The following is a 17,586-nucleotide window of genomic DNA, read 5'->3' as shown; positions in this document are numbered from 1 at the left end:
GCAGACTTATGTTAAGATCTGCTTCACACTATGCAACACCACAAACTGCAGTTTTACGTGCAAATACCTACTTTCACATTATGAAAAGCCACATCTATTACGAACCACATCAAGAACCAGCAAGCAAACATTCAGCTGAGGTGCTACCTAATCAAACACCAGATGCAGTCAACAAATGTTTTTACAGTCTGGCCATTTATGGTAGCAGTAAAGGCAGCAAATGAAAGATTGGAGCAGTTTTACACTACGCAGCATCACTTCCCATAGTGGAACTGATTCCAAGTAACAGATAAAAACATGATTTGCATTAAACACCACATCCACAGATGATCCCTCGTTGTTCAGGGAATTCACAGTTTGAGACTTAGCATTTGCTAAAGTCACATAGACTTTAAAGTCACTGGAAAGCGAGGTCTAGTATCTCCTTCTCTAACAATATGTTAGAGCAAGTTCCAGAGTATTTCTCTACTCAGTTTGAGAGTGAGGTTTCTCCAAGGGGAAGGAGAGCTTAAAGAGCAAGCACTATAGACAGTCTCATTCCGAAGCACACAAACTGCTAAAAGGAAACAAGTGTTTTGTTTCCTTCAAGATCTGGACGCTCAGGCAAAACCTGAGCTCTGCAAGTGAAGAGCTTTTCTCATGAAACGACGGGTGTGGCAATTCATTGTTTGAAGCACAAGTGCTCCAAATATGAACCTGGCCACACATGCTGTGACAGCACTGTGTGCACTTCTCCACTTTTGGTTCTGCCATCTAAAGCTTGTAAACACAGCTTTGCTTAAGTAATCGGCTAGCAAATTAATACTGCAAATAGGGCTTTAACATCAAAATGCTCTTCTTCCAGGATACCAGTGAACACTCGAGACAAATGAATCTGCAGAACTTAAGAGCACTGAGAGAACACAAACCCCCATCAGATCTAGAAACGTTCATGCTCTTTTTCTGCATTCCGCCCTTGCTCCTTACCTAACCCTCATACTAAAAAACCTTGGGAGAAGTATCTGCACTGCAGAGACACAAACCTTTCAAAGAGGGTATTTCTAGTATTGTCTTCACTGGTCTTCCAAAGCTTAGTAGACTCCCCCCGCCCCGCGAGGTCCTTCCTTTCTGTTGATGGTAGCTTATCCTTTCACACCCTTTGCTTTAGGGAAATGCCCCATCCCAGCTAGAAAAGGGCTGAAGCACCACCAGTTTACCTACAAGAAGATCTCAGCTCAATCAGTTAAGCAAAATCTTTTTCTCTTCATCCTTTTGCAACACTGTGATTTTCTATGATTATTTAAAACACATTTGAGCCCAGTTTTCTACTGGCATTTTTTATTAAGAGGAGCACAGTTCAATCTTCGAGCCACCCACGTACGTCCACACAAACCTTCAAGGACAGCTCTTTACCAAATTTCACTTGAATAGATTCAATTATTCTCTCCCTCTCCTGATACTCCCATTTTGAATAAAACACAATCTTGTATTTTAGCAGGCTTTCAAGTTTTAAAGGAAAATAAGGGATACACACCACTAAAAATTTAAAGCATTTGTGATTCTCCTACACTGTACTCATGTTGACCAGTTCATCCTCCCATCCTCAGGACTGACAGGCTTTCAGATTTTTAGGCTTATTAAAGGTGTGAACTTAAAAACTAAGGGTTCAAATTCAGATACTTCAGTTTAGTAACAGCATATAGTCAAGATTTGCTCTGGGGGTTTCCAGCAAGGTGATTTCCCTTCTGTCCCCTGTGTGCTCTCATTCTGACAAAGGATTTACATAAATTCTCAAATAAACTTGTTTTCTAAACTTGCAAGCTGCTGTCAACCTCCACAGAACAGCCAGATCACATGTAGTTCGTTTGCATGAGAGGATACATGCCGACTTCTCTCTATAATATTCCTTTACAGACATCCGTTGAGGAGAAAAGCATCACTGTCTGGAAAACATAGGTGCACATCATATGAATATAGGTCATGAAAAGCATCAGTAAACATCATCTAAACCATGTACAAGTATGATCAAAGTGAGGAAGGACAAGGGCTGATGAAAAGTAACTCAATCGTGACAGTTGTATTTTTCCACTTAAGACAAGTTGGTTCCACTGCCCGCCGCTCTCGCTCTGATGGTATGGTTACTAGCTTGCAACAACTCTCCAATGAAGCTAGCTACCTTCTTCACCACAGATTCTGTGAACAGCCACTGCCACAAAAGCAAGTCACTAATTTGTTCGTTACTAAGACATTTTGCCTTTTAAAAAAAAAAGTTACTTACTAATATTCTTAGAGCAGATAGCAAGCTCAGAAAAGAAGGTACTAGTATAAATCCAACAAACAGCACAGAGTATGAGATTTCTACACAGGCTAGGAGCAACTTGCAAGGAAGATACTTTGTTTGTCGTCTTACCATGACAAATTAAACTTACACTATCAAATGCCATAGTCGGCTACACTATGCTAGTTCACAGTATTTCAACTTGACAGGTCCCATAAGATTTTCCAGGAGGGAAGCCATGATTCCTGAAATGTAACCTTGCTGCCCTTAGTTGCCTTTCGGACCCCTCCCCAGCAACCCATCCATTCCCCACCTCATTTCTGGAGGCCATAATCCAGGCAGAGGCTGATGCTACAGTGCAGAAGGGACAGCACCAGAAGAATTAGCTATCGCATGCAAAGTTCAAGGCGGCAGCAACCTAGGAGTTGTTGTAGCATGAAATACAGCAATTATAAAATCCCCAAACAAAACCATTAGAAGTCCTCCTCTCTCCAAGTAAGTTCACATGGATAGAAACAGAGCAGCTAATACATAAATTACCTGAGCCCAGTTCATAACATGTACAGAAGTGAGGAACTCATACCAAACTAGCCAAATTCACTGCATGCCACAGCCCTCTAGTACTGTAACAGGTTAGTAGCACTTGAAAAAGTGGCTTTATCGTACATCTAGAGGGGAAGACTGCTTAAAACACTGTGCGCTGAAGGAAAGAACATACTCCCATCACCTAAAAGCACTCATTTTCATTAAGAAAATCATCTATAAAGCAACTTCTAAATTCAAATTGTAACGTGCAATATTCTTCCCTGGTCTGACAGGCACACACAATAAAGTATGACTTCAAATAAGTAGAGAACAACATTATTTGATTGCTTTCCTGAGCAAAGAACTCACGTAAACGTTTTGTTTAAAGGTATAGAGAGGTAGCAGTACAGCGAATGCCATCTTAAAATGTGAGTGGTGTGCAGAGACCTTCAATTTGTTTACTTTCAGGAGGTGGTTTTAGAATGCACCAGGTTTGATCAGAGGGGTTTTTTTTGTTGTTAAAAAAAACCCTACTGCTATTTCCGCTCCCATATTCTACTGAATAGTGATCTTGTGGTAAAGGCATTCAGTGAAGAGAAAACAGAGCGTGGAATGCACAGGCAGCCAGCCTTCTGCACCGAAACCACAGGAAAGCACATTAGTTTCTCTCGTTTTTATAGATTAGAAACAGGTTCTTCAACTTTATCATGCTTAGAATAATGGACTATTCAGTGTAACAGACTTCCAGTAACCATAGGTGAAATCTCTGGACAGGCAGTACATCAGTAAGACAAGCAGAAGCCCTTCAGAACACCTTATCTTCTTGTTGGTTAACACGTACGTAGCCGAGTGTGAACGTAGCTCTGAACACAGCTTTACCACCACACAGCACTGCCAGCTTTTAACACTCAGCAAAGCTAATGTTATTTACAAGGACAGGGTGGATGCTACCAATTAAAGGCAAGCAGTTTATCTTTTAAGCTTTCTTCCAGCATTAGAAAGTATTTTAATTTAAATCCTGAGTCTTCTAGGCTCATTTCCTGTGCATGTGATAAAAGCAACCTTTCACGACGACCAAAACTCAAAACTGATTAGATGGGCGATATGCATTACAAACTTGTTGAACAGAGTCAAGAGCACATGAACACATTGTTGTTTTTCTTTTTTGGTTTTGGGTTGTGTTTTTGGATTGGTTTGTTTTGTGGAGTTTGTTTTTTTAAAGTAAGAAAGCAGAGTTACAAAGTCCTCTTCAATTATGCTTTGCCACTGACAGCCTACATGCTTCAGGTTTAGGAAATTATTATCAGATCCTGAAGGTAAGACAAAAACAAGCCTAGGGATATCTTCCTATGAATTGCCATGGTAGCCCACTGCTAGAAGTGGCAGGCAGCCACCCGTTTGCGACAGCACGCACTAAAGTGGAAGCCAACAAAAAGTCAGTGATCCAACTCAGATTCAGTCAACAGTAACAGAACATACACACAGGGTTTTGCCCAGGAGAATCAAGTAGTGCGCTTCATCTATTTTCTAGTTTTAGGAGAGACCATAATCCATTCAATGAAGAAGTTACAGAAAGATGATAAATACCTACCCGAATACCGTTAGGCAATCATAAAGTAGTCATCTCATAATTACTACTAGCACTGGGGAAAAGATGAAATACTTCTGAATTTCTCAGGCTACTCAATTGGCATGAAAAGTACTCACACACAAAACAGCTTGCTAAAGCACATGCACTGCAGGAAATTTTTAAATTTTAACATAAGCTGTTCAGCTGTTAGAAAACTCAGTCTCAATTACCTAGTCTGAAGCAAGTGGCTGCATCTTAAATTAATAATCTTCTGCAATCACCCTGAACAAATTCTTCCAGATCACCACCTTCCCTCACGCAGGGAGGCAGCCAGCGCCTTTTTCAGGTGATCATGTCAAGAGACACAGGGCTTTTGTTTTCTTTAGAATATTTGCAAATTGAAGAAATGCACAGAACACAGAATTTCAACATGCAATTTTAGCTCTTAAGCTAGAAAACCCCCAAACTCTTAAAGCTTGAACAAAATCCCTAACTCCATGGGATTTTAAGACCCCAGGTAACAATTCCACTGAACAGACATCCAGTCAGCACAGATAAGATTATTTTCACACTCTGCTCAAAGTGAACAATTCTATTATTGGTTTCTGTTTTGGGGAGAAGACTTCTGGTGTGTCAGTTGAAATATTCAAGTCCTCCCACAAAACAAGTCAAAGCAGCTATGGAGGAGGGGAAGCCACTATTAAAAATGTGTGGAATGTAACCTACTTGGAAGAAGGCAGATAATACTGGGACAAGGAAGTCAACTACTTCAGATCGGAGGCTCTTTTCCCATACAGTCCCACCAACACAGATATTGGGCAATTTTAAATTCACAAATATTAGTGAATTTCATCAACTTTTGTAGAATATACATGACTAAAAATTAGTTTCACAGACAAAAAAATTATGAAATCCTATGGTTACTTGATACACACTATATCCATTCTAGTGGGTGCAAAAACTTCTAGATAGCAAAAGGAAAAAAAGTGTCTTTACTTCAAAAGCTGAGCTTTGAACTGTCTTACTTTGAATTTAAAGAAGTTGAGATTAATTTTATCAACATATTTGAGTGTACCTTTCCAGCACGGCAGAAGCAAAGCAGAAACTCTGCAGGAGGCAAAACATTTTCTATAGTTATTAGTTTTAGGCCACACATACAAGAATTCAGAACTTCTTTGAGTTTTAAACACCCTTGTTAAGTACAACACTCAACTTACAAATGTGTCCTTGCACAAATTAATTCCTCAGAATTAATACCAGAGGGGATCAAAGAGCTAACCCACTGACAAGCAGTAAATTAACTTTCAGCCTTAGTGGTCTCAGAGATGCACAGGTACCTACTGTCGCTAGAAGAGCAAGAAGACCACAACACCTTGAAGCCTCAGAGCTGCCTTGACATTTCCAGATGAACCTGAAAGAAATCAAACCTCTTGCTCCATTAGTGGATCTGACACAGTCTAAAGTCTGAGAGACTTCAGCAGAACACCCTCTTATCAGATAACAGGACTCACTCATCAGTATTATACACAGGAGGCATTTTGCAACTCTTCTTGTGTTTGCTCTAGACGATAAGAGCAACCCTCTTAAGTCTCATTCTCCATCTTGAGCAGAGCTGGAACAGGTTAACTTCCCCCATTGCACAAGGCTTCATGCAGTTGTACACACATCATCTCCAGTGGTTAACCCGCTGCAGAAGTTGCTGCCTGTCCCATCCCTCCCCCTCACGCTCTGCCTGCACACGGGTCTCAGCATAACTGTGTTGGTCCACATTAGCTACAGAAAGTTCTACCTGGGTTTTCGTGATCCTTTTTACAGCATCACTCCCGACAGCTGAAGTGATGTTATGAACCGTGTAACTGCTAGAAGCAGAAGCATCTTAAATTATCTTTACTGCTGAAGATCTGTTTTCATGTAACATTTAATGCTAAAATCACGCTCAAGAAGTTACAATGGGCAGCCCAATCCTCTTCAGATTATTTCTTTCATAGAGTGCCTGCAACTGATTAATCCTCCAATAATCCAGATATGGTATACAGCTTAAATGTTCAGTTATTGCAGCAATGAAACAAGAGGAGAGCTTTAAGGTTTTGTACTTTGGCAGTTAGCAGTATCACCTGCACAACGTAAAATAATACCGCACCAAAAGCTGGAGAAGTAGTTAAACCATACAGAAGATTGTACAGCAGTTTAGTATACCTCTTCCCTTAGTTTATGGGAGGAGAGACTTCTGGACTTGAAAAAGCTAGAAGCACAACCATGAGAACCAAAGCTAAGCAGTCAACAGCACTGCTGGTTTGTGACAAGCTGTTAAGAGCCACCATCAAAGTAGCAAGGGAGGATATTCAAAGTGGTCCATCCACTGGATGCCATGGGCAGAACACATAATTTCTAAGAAAAAAAACCACCAAACAACAAAAACCCACCACCTTGCCCCTACAGAGACAGAAATAAGATATATTTCCACAGTTTAAAATTTCTCATTTAAATATTCTCTAGACAGTAAGGCAAGATAAATTCTGCTTAAGAGTTGTTTTTCCTTGCTTAGGTGCTAAGAAGGATTTTGGCCTCACAAGTTTACTTTCAAACTTGAGGGTCAGGAAATTTTTTATCATGGCATACAACCTACCAACAAAGTCTTCTGGATTCACTGCAGGAGTGTTGCTGAGCCCAGGAAGATATGGCCTCCACCCATGATATTTTAAGACCCCAAAGCAGGACCTCAAGCTGAGAACTCCCAGGAAAGTGAGAATCTGGCTCTGGGGGAGGAGGAGTATCAGTTAAAACAAAGTCAAAATATGGAGAATCAAAATGGTACAGCACATGTGTTTGTATCTCAGAAATATCCATCAGGACATGTGGTCAAGATTCAGATAAGTTTGTTTGGGGTCTGGGGGAAGGCAAGAAAATAAGATGCAAGGATAGTATGTTTCTGGAGGACTTCGAAGACAAACTACTAGAAAAAAAAAATCCTAAGAACAATTGAAACTGCAAGTTAAAATACACGGATAATTGTGTTCTTGGTAATATTGGGTAATGCAAAGCCAGAATCCTTTTAAATACATCACCATTACTTTTGGGGGGGGATTTGCTAATGAAGACTTCTTAGCGTGAGGTAGTAGAGACAAGCATTCTATGTCTTAACAGAATCTTTTTCTTAAGTAGTAGAGTTGGTAGCACATACACAAATATATTATCAGCAACTACTTTTTTTTTTAAATACATGATTTTAAAGGCCCTTCATAAAAGGAGAGACAAAACACAGAAACACAATTAGGAACATGCAATTTAGAAACACCCTACCTCAAGCAGTACATACTACTGCAATCCCATTTACTTTCCCTACATAGAATAAGTCTAATAACGGAAGAAATTTAAACAGATCACTTTTCTACACAAAGATGCCAGATCTTTCACACAGATTTATCATCCGCATCCTACCATTTGGTCTACTTGCAACATAAGCAGCAAAATATTCATATCTGCTTGCAGGTTTATAGCTTTATACCTGCTTACATCAGGAATGCTGAAGATGCTCTATGATATGAGCTGAGCAAGTTGGTTTTGCCAGAAAAAGCCGAAATGGTAACTGCAGTGATGTTAAAATTTCTCCTTTTCCTAGCAAATGTAACTAGTGACTCAACATAGTCTATCACTACAGTTAGTAATAATCAGAATAGGACTGGAAAAATAATTTCCATGTAAGTTGTGTGGAAGCTCCAGTTTACCTTCTGACTTAAAACACCTGAGAAGTGACATACATGATAGTTATAAATGTGTATCTAAGGTTAATCTGATGAGAAATAACACTTCTCGTAGGTCTTCTGCATAAAGATCTTCATAGAATTCTTCAGTTACTAGTGTTACACTGTTTTTTTTGCTTGAACTGTAGCATTTTAACATGTTGGTGCTAACATCTAGTTAATTATTAATGCAAGCTGGTCCTAGCAGCTAGTACTTTAATCTATCTTTAATAGTGCCCTTTTGCATACATTCCTACCATCTGAACTCACTGCTATCTAGATTCAGCAGAAACTGCAGTTTACTTTCTGGGCACAGCTGAGAAGCTGGTGCAGGTCTGGTTAAATGAGCACGACTGCCAGATGAAGTTGTTTGCAGAGCTGCACAGTGAACCAGACGGGGTAACCGATCCTGGGTAAAAACATTCCCTGGTTATTTTTAACTCGGAGTGCTTGTGGAGTTTCAGTGAACTAGATGGAGTAAATAGCTATCGTGGTAAACTGCTGTGGCAGCGCGGCGACCCGTTGAGCATTTTTCATTACTGGTAGTACTAGCTTATCAAATTAAACCCTCAATTACAGCAAAGCCCAGTTCTTCAGGCTTGAAGATTAAAAACATTTCCCTAGTCTTGTGCCTCCCCACCAGCTGTCCCTTCTAAAACACAAACAAACGATCAACTTGCCCTCACTTTCAAGGCCCTTCAACTTCTTCAGCTGCACCAGCACGCTGCTCCAACCTGCAATGGCTTCAGCACAGCCCGCCCTTGCTTCCCATCGCAGTTTTGGGGAGCTCCACAGAAGCCTCTGGAATAGCACCTTCTCCTTCTCAGTCCCTTCTGAGCGTTTGTGTGAGCACATTTATACGTTACAAAAATCACCACAGAACTCAATCATCCAACAGGATCTCCCGCTAAGTAGAGCTTAGAGTGCTTCCCCACGTAACTAGAGGAACACACTAGAGTCCTCAGCAACCCCCACCCAGCTCAGGTTTGAGGTTCTGCGTATACTCGAGGACAGCTGAAGTGCAAGTTCTCCAGCCTTTCCCTTCCCAGTAGCAGATAAGAAGCTCTGACCTTACTTTAATGACGGGCAGCATTGCGCACAATGCTTGATTAGTCGCAAGATCAAGCACTTCAAACATGAATATGTGACCTTCTTTAACTTAACTATGAACAGCCCATGCATTGCATTCCAGCCAGCCCTCTTAGAAGCAACTACTAAAAGCAAGCAATCAATAAAAAAAGTAATTTTAATCTCATGGAAGTTCCATCTAGAAGCAGTGCTGCGTACCAGGCAGTTTACACTCTGGGATGTGTCTAGCTTAAGTATACACATGGTGTGTCATCAAAGGAGAATAAGCAAGAAGAGGCAAAGCAAACAGATTAAGTAAACATCCTTTTTGTCTGCTATCTACTTCAAGTAATTAAGTTATAAAGAGAGGAAAGAAATATTTTCTTTTGTATTACCTGTTCCCACAGAATGCTTTACAGGCTATCCCAGATCCATGCAGCAACTACTCTTAAGCTGTGCGATAGAACATAAAAATGGCAAAGAACAGCAGGTAAAAGAGACAAGAAAAAAAATTGTTCATGATATCCCTCTTAGTAAAGAAAGATGCAGTTCAAGACAAATAGGTAGGGCCTCACTCCTCAGATAGAAATAATTCACCCAGGATCCAAGTCAACTCTCTAAATTTGTAGTAACAAGGCTACTGCTACCATCTGTCAGCATTTCAAACTAGAACTCCAGCAACTTTTCAAGGCAAACCATTTGCCAGACAAACTCTGCCTACTGGTATTATGTACAATGAAGCTTTTCAATCTGGACCCCATTCAGCTTACCTCTTTCAGTAAAAATTTGCCTTGGTTGATCAAAGAAATGATCCAGAAATCTTTGGACATGCTTTATGCAGCAATTGGGAAAAGTAAAAAAAAAAAAAAGAGCAATTACAGGTGTAATTTCAGTTTTAATGCTGATTTTACATACTTCTTGAAATAGAACACATTTCTAGTAAGTGCTGCATTTACTTGGGTGTTGCGTTTTCCTTTAACAGTGCTTGTGGCCATAATTGAAGACAAGACTACTAAGCCAGTGCAGTTAAGCCACCTGAATTGTCAGAACCAACGTAGAAGTTATCCACTGGTATCATACCAGTCTAGACCTGAAAAGTAACTCATTTAGCAAGGTCTGCAAAAAACCTAGCTTCCCACCAGCTAGCCAGACGACTGCTACATTTCAGCTCATGAAGCTGGTATTTGTCTTTGGGTACATCAAGGAGCTCAGTCACATTTTCAGTGCTGGTAACGCTTTTGGAAAACACAGATAGGTTGCATAAGGTATACAAACACGAGCCATTCACGTCTTTCAAAATTCTCTCAATATAAGGGCTCTACTTATAAAAGCCACCTTCTCTACCACCACTACTGAATACTGGAATTCAGTGCTCCAGCCAAAACCAGAAGCAGAAGCCTCTCCCATTAGCACGGGAAGGAGGAACAGGGCTACAGGCCAGCGGCTGCCTATTCATCCCTGAAAGGGCAAAGGGCACGCTGGCCAGTAATCCGGGAAGCTGTGCCAGTACTCCTTGTGCAAGTGGCAGCAGAAGACAACCAGATAACCAAAAGGTTCGTCAATACTTACTTGCTGTATAAGCAACTACTGCTAGGGTTAACGCATGGAAAGGTGCTTTCTGACTGTAGTGTGATTTAAGTTATCCCAAAGGAATTTCACTTTGGGAAAGGACTGTAAATTCCTCAAAACCGGAATGATCAGTACCTAAAAATTTAAGTACTACTCCAAATTTATGCCAGCTTTTCAACGTAGCTCAGTTCTACCCTGTATGTACATTAATACACGGCATCCCTGCTGGGTAAGGTCCAATGCATTACACCACTGCTAGAGCTGACCTGCACACCCTCCAGGCAGCCCAGGTCACTGAAGTCTGTCCAGCCGCCGATGCTGCTCTTGGCGACACCGGTCCGTGGTACCAGGCAGCTGCCTGGTAAAACTGCGTAACTCAGTCCTGCCAACAAGCTGCCATGTGCGCACGACACTAGTGTATCACACCGTACATTCTCAACTCTGAACGCAACCCCAACCACGAACATGCAAACCAATGCTTCCTTCTTGCCTGCAAGTTAAGCCTGAAGTTATGCACTACATTTCCCAGGCTGCAGGGAGCCTGAGCGAGACAAATCTTTCTTTTTTTTTGTAGCAGTGCTCTAGGAAGCAAGTAGCCAAGCAGTTCAAGTTTCACACGAAGTACAACCACCAACCCTTATTATTCCAGGTGACTGCATCAGAAGTGCTTTGTTTTGGTTAGGATTTTTATTTCCCACCTTTAACCTCAATAGATGCCAGCAATCAGCTGCTCACTCTCCCAAACTGTATTTTGTCACCTTGCGTTACATTGTACTACCTACCGTAAGAAGGCCCCACGCTTTATCAAAATGTAAGCATACCAGTCCTAGCGTAGCCCTGCATGAATCTGCAGCCTGGAATTCATGGCATTTTATTCCTTTGATTTTCTTATGGGCTTACTTGAACAACACTTTTTTTGACCATTAGCAACGGTTAGTCAGAATAACTAGAAACTGGAGAGAGATTTGCACACCCCCCAAACCCAGCATACAGAAGTGGTACACTAAGACATCGGGGTCTGACAAACATCTAGCACACCAGCTCAAAAACCAGCTGCACTTTCAGTTGTTGCTTTACTACTCTTTTAGAGCTTTCGCATAAAATTCAGAACAAGCTATTTTCTTGCCCAACAGATATAAAAGATACTTTGAGATAACCTACCTTTAGCTTTCTTGCTGTTAATGAGAACTAACAGCCTTGTGAAAGGAGCAGCTTCAAACAGGAAAGGAAAAAGGAAAAAAAAGTCTGAACAGCTGCTCACCACCCATCTGCAAGTCATATATGCTTGCTTTCAGACAAGTATCTAATATTAACATTAAGAAGTCAACAAATCTACATCCATCTTGTTTTACTCACTAGTCAGTAGAACAGAAAGCTCAGCTCCAATCAGAACTTGTCACTGACAGTTTAAGAGCAGTAGGAAAAATATTTTATTTTACAAATTAGGCAGTGAGAATTAAGGTTGTAAACACAGCATGAAATCAGTAAGCAAAAAAAAACCACCCCAAACTGGACCCCTACATACATGTTTGTTGTATTACATTAAGTGTTTTATCGGTCTCAAACATGTTAACTACGGTAATGCACGAATGTGAAGTTGACTGACAAACTAAGCTGAACTCAGCCACACTGAATTACATCTAGTCAATACCATCTCGAGGTTCTAGTGACATTTATTAATTTATTAATTAACATTTATTTAATGTTAATGTTAATAACATTTATTAATTTATTAACACATTCCTGTAAGTTACCAAAGGCTACTCAGTATGTAAAAATATACACATCTGTCACAAAACCAAAGCTATAGTTTTATGAAGAAAAACAGTATGATAAATAATTTTAACAATTCCAATCAAAAGCATCCACTATTTTGTGAAGCAGATTTGAAATAATAAAACATTAGCAGTTTTCTTGCTGTATACTGCCAAGACTAGCTATACATTGTTAAACTGAACAAAAAAAAAAAAGCAGCATGAAGTAAATGGCAACTGCAGCATAAAAAAATGCAGAAGGCGATTAGGTTATTTGCTAGGCTGTATTCCCTTTGAGCAAAGAAACCTGAACATTACAAAGGGCTGAGTTAGAAGGGAATGTGGGGTATTTTGTGACAGACCTCTGCATGACAGCTGGAGAAAAGCTATTGTGGCAACAGCTGTGTGCTCTGCACAGCTCATACTCCCAAATACCTCAGCCTGCTAAGACGCCAGTTAACGGGCTGCAATGCATTTTAGAAGTTTTCTGCCTCTCGGGATATGAGCATGATGGATTATTTATGTATGTTTTAAATACGAAAAGGAATGCTTAGTTCTATCACTTACAGTTTTACAGAATACTGTGGTGTAACGTTGAACTATCTTCACTGCTGCTTTCCTAAAGTTTATAGCTGCGACAGATCCCATCAAACTCTCCTCTACAATTAAAACGTCTTCACTTCCTGTCTTAACAGTGCACAGACTCAACAGCAGTAAATTCATATATCATATCCTGATTTAAAGGAAGTGATTTGATATTTCCAGGACGAAATCCTGGCCCACCAACAGCAGTATCAAGCTGTGTTTATCTCCCCAGAGGAAGAATTTTGAGGAACACCAGTCATCTGACCACTGAAAGCTTTGATCTGTTAATTTGTACTCTAAAGTTTTTCCAAGTTGTTAGACAAACTTCTGAAAAGTGAACCCAAGATCACAAGCAATTATACACAAGTGACCAGTTACATCTCATGTACCATTCCTACCGCACGGAACTAATGAGCACAACGATGCTGAACCCAGTACGTGAAAGAGCTTTCATTGTACGATGCGGGTTTGCTCACTCAGCCTCCTTACAAAAACATTGTTGTTTCAGCTCAGACTGAGGCACAACAGTCTTCAGGAACCAATACCCTTGCGCACAGCACACCGTGCACAGGAATGCTTTACATGCTGATCGCTACCATAATAAGAGTCCAACCTCAGCCATTACTACTGTTTGTAAGAACGAATGCTATCCGTTTCCCCACCAACAAGTCTGGAGAGGATGGATGTGCTGTGCACAAATCCCAGAAAGGTGGCAGAAGAAAGAAAATGAACTGGTTCTTCCTACAGCCTCGGTTCCTCTTGTTTTCCTTTATTGCATCTGAAATGGAGGAAGAGTTTTCCCATTTTTTCAAATATGAAACCTCTTTAATCCTTCAAAGGTACAACATAAATCATGGCACATGCCTTCCCATGATACCCTATCACAATAGTCTTGTTTACTGGAAAATAATCAGCAGCACTGAAGTAGAAGCAAAAGTAACTGTATTTGAGGACTGATCTACTGAAAATTAAATACAGAATTACAGGAAAGCAAGACCACGTGTGGAAATCTGTGCTAGTATCAGTAAGAAGAAACTTTCTATGATTCAAAACTGAGCTGGTGACAGCCCTATTTTGAAGACAAGCAATAAAGAAGCAAAAGACAACTGAAATCCTTCACTGACATCCAGATTTGTCCTGCAGCAAGAGCTAGTACCAACCCGTATTTTAGTGAAAGTGACTACAAGTTTGTCACTTAATCCTAAGCAAGTCCAAAAATTAAGCATGTGACTTGCTTGTAATAAGTTTTAAAACAATCTTGAACAGCTTCTAGGCAGTCTTAAAAGACAAACAACATATTTGGCAATACACTTGCCATACAGAAACTACAGAAGTGGTTGCATGGCATCGCACTTAGCTGATAACATCATAGGCTTTAAGAGCTCAGGAAGATACTGCAGTATATAAATAACATACCAAGCCTCATCTCTTATTGTCTGTAACTACACTGCAAGCACAGAAACAATACAAAACTCAGATTCTCCAAGGCACCTAGGGTTCTGTTCAGAAGGTCTTTATTTCCCAGCTATTTCTCTTTTTTTTTTCAGAAGGTTGAATTTTCTGCTAAACGTCACTTTGTGGTGGCAAGATTTTTATCTCAAGATAAAGCAGCTCAGGGGGCAAAAAGATGGAGATAATTTAATACAAACTGACAGTAAATTGTCTTGAAAAATTCACCCACAACATGTCAACTTAACACCACAGTGCTGTTCTCTCACCACTCTTTCAAACTGAACTATTCCTTTTTCTGCTGTTAATTTGAAGATATTCTTATACGTGACAAAGCAGACGCAGGTTCCTCTTTTGCAGATATTCACTGGAAGACGAGTGTCAGTCAGAGCACTTGAGACAAAACTTTTATTTCTACAGGGGTGTAGCTCAAGCTTTTACTTCAAAGAATTATTATCTACCAGCACTCAAATACTGAAAATATTCAGTATTCAGCAGAACCTTATTGCTATTACAATAAATGGACATACCAAGGCATCAAGTGTGAGCTTCACTTCCCCCCCCCCCTTATGTCTTTAATAGAAATTAAAGACTTATTTTTGGTGAAGTTAACATTATCCAAAAGCCCTTAATATGGCCAGGGATTCCAGAGATCCATTCAGCAACATCTTCCAAGACAGCAGCATCTCAGAACTGAACATAATCTGTGTCCAGCTGCACACATTACTGTCACAACCAGCTCAGGTGTCCACAGGAAGACGCAGCAATACCATCTAAAGCAACAGTGCCATGTTTGAGTGAACGGCACTCTAAAGCAGCTTGAGGCAACCACTGTAATTAATTACCTCTGCATACAGGCAACGAGGCATTCAATCCACACACTGAGACGACTGCAGTTGTTCTAGACCCATCACCTTCAAACGGGCCACCGAGGCAGTATCTGACCAGCCATCTACAAGTCCGACAAACAAGGCACCTGTGCAACACAGATTTCCATTCCATCTCAAATGCACTGTTCAAACTGATTTCCAAAGAACTAATTCTCCTAAAGCGTCGGTTATTTTAACATCCTGTACACTACTGGATCTTCTAAGCATTCAGTATCCAGTACTTACCCAGATTTTGAAGGTGCTGTTTTCTATGTAGTTACTTAGTCTATGCTGCAGAGCTCAGCAGAATATTAAAGCTAATGAACACATGGATGCATGCACTAGTGAACAAAATCTGAAGTAAAAAAAAAATAGTCTATTTGCTATCAGATCATCTGTTCTAACAAAATATTTTTTGAATATATCATTGCTCCAAGCATTAGAAGACAAGTTTGCCATGCCATCAAGCAGCTTATCATCAGGGTAGGTAGAACATTACGGCCTCTCCTCGGTGGAGTCAAAGACGACAAACAAAAAGTCATTCTCTCCAGATTTGCTCATCTGCCTTCAGCAATAGCAGCAAGCAGAACGCAAGTAGTTATCTCCTCCTTCCACCATAAACAGACCGAGGTAGATTAATAACACTCCCGTGACAGCAGCAGAAACACTAAAAGCAACAGGGCAGAGATGAAAATAAATAAAAGGGGTATGGCTGAGTTAGTGACAGAACAGGAGAAAGGGCTCCTCCTCACGAGATTGATACGCATACTTCACATTACCTATTCTGTCACGGTTTTTACTGGAAATTAATTAAAAAAAAAGTTCAATAACCTAGAAGTTGAAGCACCACCAGCGAGAGCTGCGAGGGGCGGTGGGCGATGGCTGGCCAGAGCCGGCACGGCGTGCCCCGCGCCCTGCGGAGCCCCCTCCTCTCCTAGGTGGGCTGCCAGCGCTTCCTCGCCCCTGCGGGGCCGGCACAAGAGGCGGAGGCTCACCCCGGGGCAGCTCCTTCGGGGCCGGCCGCCAAGTGCCGCTGCTCCCCGGGCGGAGCGCGGGGCGGACCCCGCCCGCGCCCCCGGGAGGCCACCGGTCCCGGCGCCTCAGCGGCCCCGGCCGCCCCGCACCCCCGGTGCCCCGCGCGCCCGACCCCACCCCGGCGGCGCCGGCCCCCGGCGGCGGCGCCCGGCGGGCCGGGGGCAGCGTCCGCCCCTTCCCGCCCTCCAGAACCTTCCCGGGGGCTCGCACCGCCGCGGGCGCCGCGCCCCAACCGCCGCCCCGGGCCCCTCAAGGTCACGCCGCCGCTTCCCCGCCCGTGGCTTCCCGCCTCCCCGCCCGGCAGCGCAGCGAAGCCCCGCCGGCAGCCCGCGGCGCCTCCGGGAGCTGCCGCCCGCCGCGCCGGCTCCGGCCCCCCCGCTCTGCGCGCCGGGCAGCGCCCAGGCCCCGGCGCCGCGGGCGGGCGGACCGGTTCCCCCCACGCGCCGCGGCCCCTCACCTGGATGAACTGGATGGTGAGCGCCGACTTGCCCACGCCGCCACCGCCCACCACCACCAGCCGGTACTTCTCCTGCCCCGGGCCGTCCCTGCAGCCCGCGGCCATGGGGGAGCCGAGTGGAGCCGATCGCGGCAGCGCCGCCGCCGAGTCCGGCGCTTCTCTCTCTCTTTCTCACCCTCCCGCTCTTCCTCCCTCCTCCTCGGCCCGCCGGGGCTGAACAGCCGCAGGCCCGACCGTACGGTGCGGTGCGGCAGCGCGGAGCGGAGCGGAGCGAGCACCGCCCGCCCCCGCAGCCAGGGCGCCGCGGCTACAAATGGCCGCCGGGGGGCGGGCCCCGCCTCATCGGTATGCTAATAAGCGCCACTATATGCATGAGGGGCGGGGCGGTGAGCAGCAGGCCCCGCCCCCGCTCCCGGGCGCGGCCCGGAGGCGGCGGCCGGACCCCGGGGAGCGGAGCGGGGCAGCGGCGAGGCCCCCGGTTCCGCGCCTCTCCGCTGCTAACGGGCGGGTGGCGGCCGCCCCTGCGGCACCCCAATCCTGCGCGCTCTCCCTCCAAACAGCGCGCTGAAAAGGTCGTTACCGATTTCCTCACGGGCTGTCCTGCGGCGCCCGCCCTCCCGCCGCCGAGTGCTTCATCAACAGTAATGACCCGCTTTGAATACCCACGAGGTGGGGGGGAGGTGTCCTGCCCCTCCGCCCGCATGCGGA

The 17,586-nt window shown here is 43.3% G+C and overlaps 1 protein-coding gene across 1 annotated transcript in view; it reads right to left on the bottom strand.

Moving 5' to 3' along the window:
• Positions 1-16,983, bottom strand: part of RRAS2 (RAS related 2) — a gene marked incomplete at both ends in the record, with an annotated part of 44,261 nt that extends 27,278 nt beyond the window's left edge. The window contains one exon of the mRNA XM_082001028.1: positions 16,879-16,983. Coding sequence (XP_081857154.1) covers positions 16,879-16,983 — 105 coding nt within the window. The remainder of the gene's footprint in view (positions 1-16,878) is intronic.
• Positions 16,984-17,586: the final 603 nt, after the last annotated feature.

Source organism: Phaethon aethereus, assembly GCF_964289735.1.
Source record: "Phaethon aethereus genome assembly, chromosome: 5".
Lineage (NCBI taxonomy): Eukaryota > Metazoa > Chordata > Aves > Phaethontiformes > Phaethontidae > Phaethon > Phaethon aethereus.
Note: the sequence above shows the minus strand (reverse complement) of the source record. Positions and strands in the feature narration are given on the sequence as shown.